Source organism: Myotis lucifugus, unplaced genomic scaffold (assembly GCF_000147115.1).
Source record: "Myotis lucifugus unplaced genomic scaffold, Myoluc2.0 scaffold_541, whole genome shotgun sequence".
Classification (NCBI taxonomy): Eukaryota; Metazoa; Chordata; class Mammalia; order Chiroptera; family Vespertilionidae; genus Myotis; species Myotis lucifugus.
Genome location: NW_005871589.1, coordinates 350,946 through 361,309, shown reverse-complemented (window position 1 = coordinate 361,309; position 10,364 = coordinate 350,946). Strand labels below are relative to the sequence as shown.

Below are 10,364 nucleotides of genomic sequence, written 5' to 3'. Positions count from 1 at the left end.
AAAACACCCACAGCCTCGGCCGTCACTGTTCCCCCTCCCTCCCTCCCGCCTTCTCTGAGGTGGCAGGAACAGAGCTGTAATTGAGAGCCTTCATCCCGAGATGAGGCAAGAGACGCTCTGAGACTGCTCACTGCTCTCAGAAAGAAGAGTATCTGGGCCCACCCAAAAGAGTTGTACCTGGAACTGGGGAGGTTGCCCAGGAAGTCATCCTGAGAGGAGCCGTGTCCTGGTGCCTTAGACGCTGCACTACCGGTCAGTGTGTGTCTGTGTGTGTGTGTGTGTGTGTGTGTGCACACACACGCATGTTTCTGTGGCGACTGGTCCTGGACCCCCTAGTGCAGCCGTTCTCAACCTTCTGGCCCTTTAAATACAGTTCCTCATGTTGTGACCCAACCATAAAGTTATTTTCGTTGCTACTTCATAACTGTAATGTTGCTACTGTTATGAATCGTAATGTAAGTATCTGATATGCAGGATGGTCTTAGGCGACCCCTGTGAAAGGGTCGTTCGACCACCAAAGGGGTCGCGACCCACAGGTTGAGAACCGCTGGAGTAGGGGGATGGGTTGTGGGGGGTGGGGGGAGACTTTCATTCCATGTTCTCATATTGGTCCATGCTTATTTTTATAGAAAGAATTTGTTGTTGTTTTCAGTTCCAGATCCACCTTGTCTAATTTAGTTCAGCAAATATTTCCTAATATCCACTAGAATACGAAAAAGCACTTTTCATACTTAACCTCTACCCCTCAGCTCCCTTGGGAAAAGCTACCTCATTTTACAGATGAGCAAACCAAGCTGGGAGAAGGTCAATTACTCCCCCAGGTACTTCCACTGGCAAAGGTGAGCGGATCCGGACACGTTATCTGGGGCAGGTAGAAGGCTTTGAGAAAGAACCAGAAACGCTGTACCTTCAGTGAACCTGGGAGCTTAACTGCCAGCCACAGCAAGTGAGCCGCACGCTGTGGTGTGTTTTTCTCTGAGTGCTGCTGAGGGTGGGAGAGGACTGGATGGCTAATTCTGTCCGGGGAGGACTCTTCCTGGGGTGACTGGGCTGAGTCTTGAAGGATGTGATCTTTTTGGATTGGGAGCAGGCAGGGGAGCATGGCCGACCTGGGCCTGTTGAGGACGGTTAGGACAGGAAGTCCATCCGGGAAGAAACGTTGGCCAAGGTGGGGAGGTCAGGGGGCAGAGCCACAAGGGACTCCTCGCTGGGCATCTTGAGGGTCTGGTCTTCGGGAGGAGGCACAGACAAGAGCCAGGAGGCTTTAGGCAGAGACCTAGGGGAGAGCTGAGAAAGTGAAGGCAGAGTCATCCTATGGATCCACAGGGCCTGGCCACAGAGGGTCCTCCTGAGGCGGGAGCCCCAGCCTGGGTGCTGGGATGGCCTGACCCAGCGGAGGAGTGTTCCCATCAGGAGTTGGGAGGGTCTGGCAGAGAAGTGGCCCAGCGGTGGGGGCTCTCGGGAGACGCTCACTGTGGGGGCCTGGGGAGGGCAAAGCCCGGGGCAGCCAGCCCAGAGACAGCAAAGACCAGGAATGACGGGGGACGATGGAGAGGTCCATTGTCACAGCTTTTGGCAGAGGCTGGTGTGAGGAGCTGAACGCTTGAAGACAGAGGGTGGAAATGGCCCATGAAGGGCTTTTGCTGCCAGATTTAGAAGTGTGGGCGCTGGGGAGATGGTTGTTTTTTGAGCCCAAGAATGCCGTGGTCACACCTACGGTCTTTCTCTACTAAAATGTGAGCTTCTCCCCCAAAAAATAAAATAAAATAGACTGTGAGCTTCTGGAGGCAGGGAGTTTGTCTTTTATTTCATGATGTATTCCCAGCACCCAGCACAGGGTCAATCACTTAGTAGGTGTTCGATTCATATTGGTTTACTAAATATGTTGACTCACAGTATATGTAAGGGTTATGGATATATACTCTGTTTATGGGTATACGTTATGTTTATGGACATATACATATGTAGTAAACTTTTTTAAAACTTTGATGAAAAGAATATACACTGTTAGCCAAGGTAGTAACCTTGGGGGAAGGATTGAGATAGAATAGAAAAGGGATTTCAACTGAGTCTCTTGTGTGTTTTTTTTTAAATAAAGAACAGAAGAAAATATGATTGTAAACATTTGTTCAATGCGAGTTTATTTCAGAGAGGAAGAGCGAGGGAGAGAGAGATAGAAACATCAATGATGAGAGAGAATCACTGATCGGCTGCCTCCTGCACGCCCCCTACTGGGGATCGAGCCCACAACCCAGGCATGTACCCTTGACCAGAATCAAACCTGGGACCTTTCAGTCCATAGGCCGACGCTCTATCCACTGAGCCAAACCAGCCAGGGCTTTATTATTCTTAAATATGTTTTTTAATTGATTTTTTTAGAGAAAGAGGAAGCAAGAGGGAGAGAGAAACCTCTATCTGCTGCCTCCCGCATGCCCCCTACTGGGGAGGGAGGCTGCAACCTGCAACCTGGGCATGTGCCCTGACCATATTTGAACCAGCAACCTCTTGGTGCAAGGAATGACACTCAACCAACTGAGCCACATCGGCCAGGGCAGAAATATTTTTTAATTATAAAGAATAATATATACCCTGGCCGGCGTGGCTGTTGGTTGAGCATTGACCTCTGAACCAGGAGGTCACAGTTCAATTCCCGGTCCAGGCTCCCCATCTTCCTAGCTGTGTGCTTTTGGTTCATTTACTCAACCACTCAGCCTCAGTTTGCTCAGCTGCAAAATGAGAGGATTAAATGAGCTTATGTGGTGTGTGAAGGCACCTGGGACAGAGCCTGGTGCACGATAAATGCTCAACATGCATTAACTCTCTTCCCATGGAGAGCTTTGTGCAACCTGACCTTTGTCCTCCTTCCTCTCACCCGCCAGCCCATGTGAATTGATCTCCTCCCGTGGCTTATGTCACTGACTACTTCATCATCATAGTTAATTTTTTTTCCCATCGCCTCCTTAGATTATAAAACATTTAAAAGCAGGAATATCATTCCAGACACTGTTGCAGACGGTGAAAAGCCCTCTAGTGTGGGAGGCAGATGTCCTGGGTTAACTTCTGCTGGGTAAACTTGGGGCTGCATGTAGTTTGGGGGCTTCAGTTTCATCAGTCGAATGGCAATAATAATAACCTCCCTCACACCGTTTCTTGAAGAGCAATTCAGACATTCTGTGTGAACCTGGTCAGGGGGAGTTTAATAAATGTTGAATGAATTTAAACTGCTTTGAAAGATGAAGTTCTTTACAAATATCAGACAGTATTTTTAATTCCCTAAAGTATATAGTAAAGGGCCTGTACTGACTTGCTGAAGGCTTGAATATTCTCCAATCATCCAGATAAAGACCAAAGGAAGCGTCACACCGGGGTTATAAAGCTTACTCTGATTTGAAACAAAATTTCATCTTCATTCTCACCAGGATCAAGATGACCACAGCCACCCCTCTGGGGGGGACCACCTTCTTCTCATTGAACGTGACCACCAGAGAAGATGACTTTCTGTACAAGAGTAAGGTCCACTTGGCGTGGCAGCTGGGGGAGGGATGGCGGGGAAAGTGTCAAGGTCAGCTCCTGGCCTAGAGGTCAAGAGCTTGGGCTCTGGAGACAGACTGCCTGGGTCTCAGTCTCAGTTCTACTGCTTGCCAACTGGGTGACCTTGAGCATGTGACTTCACTGCTCTGTGCCTGTTTCTTCATCTGTTAGTGGGATATTAATGAAGTTACCAGATAAGGTAGGTGAGGATTAAAAGAGACAATCCATGTAAAGAGCTTAGAACAGCTGGATGTGTGCTAAGTACCTAATGGGTAGTATTATTACTGCTATTATTTTCATTAGGGAGTTTTGGGGTCTAGAGGGCCATGGGAATTTGAATCTTTTGTAATTTGTCCTTAAATGGGTCGCCTTAAAGTGTAGTTACTTTCATACTAATTTTGAAAGGCAAACATATCCCATCAGTTCACAAAGGAGTAAATGAATGTAGGTGGGAGGAGTTAGCCCAGGTGAGGCATCTGCAGGAACAAGGGGTCCCCAGGAGGAAACATTTGAGGGCCACTCTTCAGAACACCAGTTGATTGTATTGGGGGAAGGCTGGGTCCGTTTCAGTCATTTCAGTTGACTTGGTATACACTTCTGCAAATGTAGCCGGCCTCCTGACACGTGGTGTGTCCCCCAGTAATGAACAGGTCCAGGCTGTGGTGCTGGCAGGGAGCTGGATTAAGGTGAAGGTGGATATATGTGTAGAAAATCAGTGATTCTTGGGGCAATGAGGTCTTTATCCTCTCCCTTTTTTTGTTTGTATTTTCAAATTTTTCTACAAAAATTACATATTCCTTTTATATTATCAAAAAGAGGGAAGGGCCCTGGCCGGTGTGGCTCAGTGGTTAGAGTGTCAGCCCATGCACTGATGGGTCGCGGGTTCGATTCCTAGCCAAGGGCACATACCTGGGTTGCAGGTTCAATCCTCAGCCCTATTTGGGGCGCGTGCAGGAGGCAACCGATCTCTCTCTTTTTCCCCCTCCTTCCCTCCCTCCCTTTCACTCTCTAAAAATCAATGGAAAAAAAATATCCTCCGGTGAGAAATAGTTTAAAATAAAGAAAAAAGAGGGAAGGGTATTTTGCTTGCCTGTTTCACAAAAGAGGTTTGAAGCTGGGTAACGCTGGACTCGACCCAAGGCAGAGTTTTGGCAGGCGATGTGCTGAGGACATAGCTCCCAAGCCCCGTTGGGAGTAGGGAGCACGGCTACTCAGACGTGGCTCTGTCCCGGGGTCAGCAGTGAGGTGCGGCATTCTCTTGTCTTCCCCTTGGCCCAGTGGGGATGTCAGGTGCCGCGGTAGGAGTCCCCCTCCCAGGCTCTGACTGCTCCTCCGCATTTCAGGCCCCACATTTGTCACCTCTCCTCTCCTCCTTGTAGGTTCTGGAGCCATCGTGGCTGCCGTTGTTGTGGTTGTCATCATCATCTTCACCGTGGTTCTGATCTTGCTGAAGGTGTACAACAGGTATGGGTCCCTTCAGTGACGCCAGAATGAACGGGAGCTGACACGTGTGGATGCCCCTCACGTGCCCAGCAGCACCCAAGAGTCCGTCCTCAGCCTCCAGCCCTTTGTGGGTCCTTTTTTGATATCTGCTCCCCTATAGGAACTTCACAGCGACCAAATATTTTTGTACTTGGAGATCATATTTTTTATATATATATATTTTATTGATTTTTTACAGAGAGGAAGGGAGAGAGATAGAGAGTTAGAAACATCGATGAGAGAGAAACATCGATCAGCTGCCTCCTGCACATCTCCTACTGGGGATGTGCCCGCAACCAAGGTACATGCCCTTGACTGGAATCGAACCTGGGACCTTTCAGTCCGCAGGCCGATGCTCTATCGACCGAGCCAAACCGGTTTCGGCGAGATACTATTTTTTAAATATAACAGTGATAATGACAATGATCTAGGCCTGGAGCATGGTGGCAAACACCTGTACATACATACAGGTAATAGAGGGATGTTTCAATCCTCTTCTCTTGGGTACTCCTCTGCTGGGTGAACCACAGGACTATTTGGGGTGACAAATACATGTACACGTGACTCCACTTTCTGGGACCAAATAAGATAAAATAAAATAATAGAACTTGATTGCATGAAGAATAAATGTTGTGTTATCACCTCTAATCACAACTTTGCTAGAAGGTCATTCTTTTCAAGGAAGAGATCAATTGTCAAAGTTTAAAAAACAGTATGTGCAGTATGATAAGACACCTGGATTACACACTCACATTCAAGGAGGGCTCAAATGAGACACAACAAGGTGTTAACAAGCAGGGGCTGTATGGGGTTGCTAGTCAGTTGGTGGTTGGTTTTTCTAGGGGAAGGGCCCGTGCATCCTTTTTTTTTTTTTAATTTAAATTTCATTTTGCTTTTTATTTCTTTCACCTCAGGCCCAATGGATATAGTTTTTTTTTAATATAAATTTTATTGATTTTTTTACAGAGAGGAAGGGAGAGGGATAGAGAGTTAGAAACATCGATGAGAGAGAAGCATCGACCAGCTGCCTCCTGTACACCCCCCACTGGGGATGAGCCTGCAACCAAGGTACATGCCCTTGACCAGAATCGAACCTGGGACCCTTCAGTCCCCAGGCCGACGCTCTATCCACTGAGCCAAACCGGTTAGGGCCATCCTTATTTTTGAGGATTAGTAAACATGCATTGTTTTTATCATAAAATTAATATTATTTATATCGGTAGATGACATATATTCATCTCTTACTATGTGCCACGCATGTCCTAAGCTTCTTACATGTATTAAGTCATTTACACTTTACAACAACCCCACGAGGTGGGTCCTACTGTTATCCCCAAAATTTTAGACATGAAAAAACAGGCACAGGAAGATTAAGTAACATGTCCAAGGTCACGAAACCCTAATTGCCAGAGTTGGGACTCAGCCCAGTCCATCTCGCTTCAAAGAAAATACTACACCACTACAAGTAATAATAATGATAATGATAACATGTAATAAGTTATTTTTTAAATCCTTTGGGGTGTTACAATTTGAGCCTATCCCAAACCAGGAAGTGGCATCAAACCCCCGTGTCTACCCTTCATTCCTCTCTGTCGTTGATGGGACTCTAAGCCCCTTTTCGAGCGGGTAAGGTGGATGAAGACTCCACTCACCCCTGTTTACAATGATGTTTGGTCTGTCAGGCAAGTCATTTAACCTCTCAGTGCTGATTCTATCATCTTTCAAATGGAAGGATCTCAAAGTGTGATAATTGTGTTATGGTTACATTGGAGAATGCCCTTGTTCTTAGTACTACCGAGGGGTAAGGTGGCATAGTGTCTGCAACTAACTCACAAATGGCTCGTAATCACACACAATTCTGTGTGTGTGTGTGTGTGTGTGTGTGTATGTGTAAGTGGTGGAGGGGAGAGAGAGAGAGAGAGAGAGAGAGAGAGAGAGAGAGAGAGAGAGAAAACAAATCTGGTGAATTGGTAACAACCAGTGAACTGTTTGGTGAAGGGTATTCGAATATTAATTGCACTATTTGTGCAACTTTTCTGAGGATTTGAAATTTTTAAAAAAGAATTATGACAGGTCAACAAGAGGAAATACATAGACATTAGAATGAATGATTGTTGTTAATTATTGAATTTTATGGCATATGAAATGAAAGACAGGATATGCATTTTAAGTATATTCTCTTCTCAATTATGTTCAAAGTTACTAAATATTTCTAGCAATAAAATTAGCCCCCATAATGAGGCTGCAAAACTTAACTCATGCTACCAAAAATGGAACGTCTTTAATACAGCCACCTATCTGACAGTTTACTCATTCATTAATAAGAAAAAATAAAATAAAATATGTAATTTAGATTAAACAAAAAATCAAAGGGTCAGACTAGCTGATGTCTAAGGTCCCGTCCAGCTGTGAAATTCTATGGTTGGCAATTAAGCCACATAATTTAATGATGATCAACATTAATCTCTTCGCCAGAGCCATAGTCACAGAACTCACTCCCTGGGGACAGGAGGGGAGAGACTCAACCAAGTGTGCGTATCTCATTGCAGGAAAATGAGGGCGAGGCGGGAGCTGGAGCCCAAGGGCCCCAAGCCAGTCTCCCCCTATGCTCAAGGCCCTAACAGCAGCAGCAGCCAACAGCCTGCAACTGTGACCTTCAGCCCTGTTGACGTCCACGTGGAGACTCGGTGACCCCCACCCTGGTGCCATCTCAGCTACTGTCTGAAGAGCCTTCTCCAGTCAAGACCAACAAGCACGTTTCTCCTTTGGCAGCTTCAATATGAGCTCCTTCCAGTCAGATCGACAGGGGCTTCTCATCCAATCCCTGAAGCTTCAGGCAACCCCCATCCCCATCCTGCCCTGCCCTCTTCACCCCCACTGTGTCCGTATCTCTGCTGCCACCTTACCGAAAAGCTGTGGAACACCCTTTTGTCATCTGAGGAGGTAGAGCTGTGAAGGGAATCCAATGATGTGGGTTTGGCTCTCTCCCCTCAAAAATGATAGCTAGACAGACAGCCAGCCCAGGAGTTTTCTGGTCAGGGGTCAGGGGTCAGGGGTCAGGGGTCAGGGCATGCTCCCTAGAGGGTCACAACTGAGTCATGTCAGAGGAAGGGCCATATCCACAGCTTTGCCGAGCGAACTATTCAATCCCATAATCAGGGGAACTAACTGGACTAACTAACCAGAAAACCAGCTCGTTAATTTGTAACTTATTCCAGTACTAGATGACCGCTAACTAGCTCAGGACAATTGATTGGTCAGCACACCTTTCCCTCTTTAAGAAGGTTGAGGAGAACACGGAATTCTTCCCCAAAGGTTTCTGATCATTAGTAAGAGTCAGATTGGCAGGCATAGGGTGACCTTGAGGATTAATGGCCTCTAAGTCACTACCGACTGCTACAGTGTCCGGGGGCCTGGAACAGCCTGGTGGCTGGTCAGAGCCCCTCCTTCCGCTCTGGGCGGATTAACCCCGGCTCAGTCTCATTTCTCGGCTCCCCTCGATTTGGATTCTGAGCAATCCTCGATCTCGGGTTAACACGTCCGCTCGAGAACCAGTGTTTGGACAGATTAGATTACAGCTCTATTTATGTTACCTGTGCCCTTTCCTGGTCACCTTGCAGAAAGTCAGGACACATTCAAAGTACCTCGTTCACAACTCATTTCTCTGTAGAGAGCTGGCCTCTTTGCCTCCTTAAAGCGTTTTGGAGTTAAGAAGACCTGCCTTCCGAGCCCTACTTCCTGGTTGTGTGGCCTTGGGGAAGTGACTGGACCTCTCCTTATCTGGTTTCTTGACCTTGAAGTGAGAATGATAATATCTGCCTCAGGGTGCTACAATAACGAGTCATGGTCTCAGTGAAGCAGCTCTGATAGTGCCTGGCACCAGCAAATGCTTAGTGAATGGGAGCTGGTGCTGCTGTTATGATATTTCTTCAATTGCAAAACATTTTTTCACATTTTAATGATTATGAACTCAGCATGTGTCTTAAAATTGATGGGTCCCTTAATGTAGTTGTTCTCTCTCTCTCTCTCTCTCTCTGTCTCTGTCTCTCTCTCAGCTGTTTTTAAAATCAGTTGTGCATCTTGGAATGGAAGGCATCTTGAAAACAAGGTAATCAATCCTTATTCTGTAACAGAAAGTGAAGTGACACACTCTGACATTTAACTTCAATTCTAGGAATCTCTCCCTCATGGGATTAGAATCCCTTTTGAGGAGAAATTGAGGATCAGGGAGGTGAGAGGACTGACTCAGGCCATCCCACTATAAAAACGCTCACTTAAATGTGTCTGGAGAAATACTGGCAAATTCTTCCTCCCCAGACACCTTTTCTCTGTACTGAGTTTAAATACCCACCACGTACCAGGCACGTTGCGAGGTGCTTTCATAGGAGTTATCTTATAGGATTTATTTTTCCCAATAACCTGGGGCGTATTCTTTTTCCCTTGGCAGATGAGAATCTCAAACTCAAAGAGAAAAAGCACTTGTCCAAAGTCACACAGCTAGGAAGTTGCAAAGACTCAAACCCAGGTCTCTTTGACTCCAAAGTCCATCTTTTTGTTGTGTCACACTCTTCTCCACCATCCCGGCTCAAAGAACATGGAGTCCTTTGTGGACTGAACAAGAGGACAGACTTGTCCGTGTGTCCGAGTGGAGGTCAGGGGTCTGGCCTCCAAACCGAAAGTGGGGGCAAAGCCAGTTAGTAACCTCCTTTGAGCTCCCCTGATTGTAGCGAGAGGAGCCCTTTCTAAACCCACCAGAGCTCTAACGATTCCTGCTTCATCCCCCTCTCCTACCCCCACTCCCCACTTAGGCCCAGGGAGCAAGGTGATGAACCAGGGCAAAGCCATTTCTTTAAGGACTCAAGTTCCAAATAGATATGTTACCTAAATGTATTCTGCTTTAAAAACAATTTTTTTTTTTTTTTTTAATATTCCAGCTCTAAAACCAGACTCTTCCGCCCACAGTAGCCTGGTCCTGGAATTACTCGACGAGTTATCTTCTAGTATCTGTTTCTTTTGCTAAATGAAAGCTTGGAAATGGAGGAAAGAAGAGAAGTAGAGAAGTGAGGGGGCGGGAAATAAAAGGGTTTGAGTGTTTTCCTGTAAGGGCTCCTGTGTGCAAGTTGAGGTGCTACTAAACCCATGAAGTCACAGTCCCTGCTCCCGGGAGCTCGGCGCTCTCCTGTGACAGGGGCCTTGCAGTACATTTGTGCATGTTGTTTCTGACAGGTGCCTTCCTAACTGAGCAGATGCTGCCTTAGTTGGCCACTGAATCAATAAAAGATATTAAATGCTTAACGGGCAGTGTCCAAAAATAAAAAATGTTAAATCAAATGTTTGAGTTGATTTCAATG

At 46.4% G+C, this 10,364-nt stretch overlaps 1 protein-coding gene across 1 annotated transcript; it reads left to right on the top strand.

Annotated features, from left to right (window-relative positions):
* Positions 1-242: 242 nt before the first annotated feature.
* On the top strand, positions 243-10,110 carry NCMAP (non-compact myelin associated protein). The gene is made up of 5 exons (XM_023745433.1): positions 243-252; positions 3,420-3,508; positions 4,911-4,995; positions 7,563-7,956; positions 9,069-10,110. Exons 2-4 carry the CDS (start codon positions 3,427-3,429, stop codon positions 7,702-7,704), a joined length of 309 nt encoding a protein of 102 aa, XP_023601201.1. The 5' UTR covers positions 243-252; positions 3,420-3,426; the 3' UTR covers positions 7,705-7,956; positions 9,069-10,110.
* The last annotated feature ends 254 nt before the right edge of the window (positions 10,111-10,364 follow it).

Excerpts from the sequence above, each read along its gene's own strand:
- NCMAP (XM_023745433.1), top strand. The coding sequence starts at position 3,427 with ATGACCACAGCCACCCCTCTGGGGGGGACCACCTTCTTCTCATTGAAC. Across the intron at positions 3,509-4,910 it reads AGATGACTTTCTGTACAAGA|GTTCTGGAGCCATCGTGGCT; the intron begins GTAAGGTCCACT and ends TCCTCCTTGTAG. Across the intron at positions 4,996-7,562 it reads TTGCTGAAGGTGTACAACAG|GAAAATGAGGGCGAGGCGGG; the intron begins GTATGGGTCCCT and ends ATCTCATTGCAG.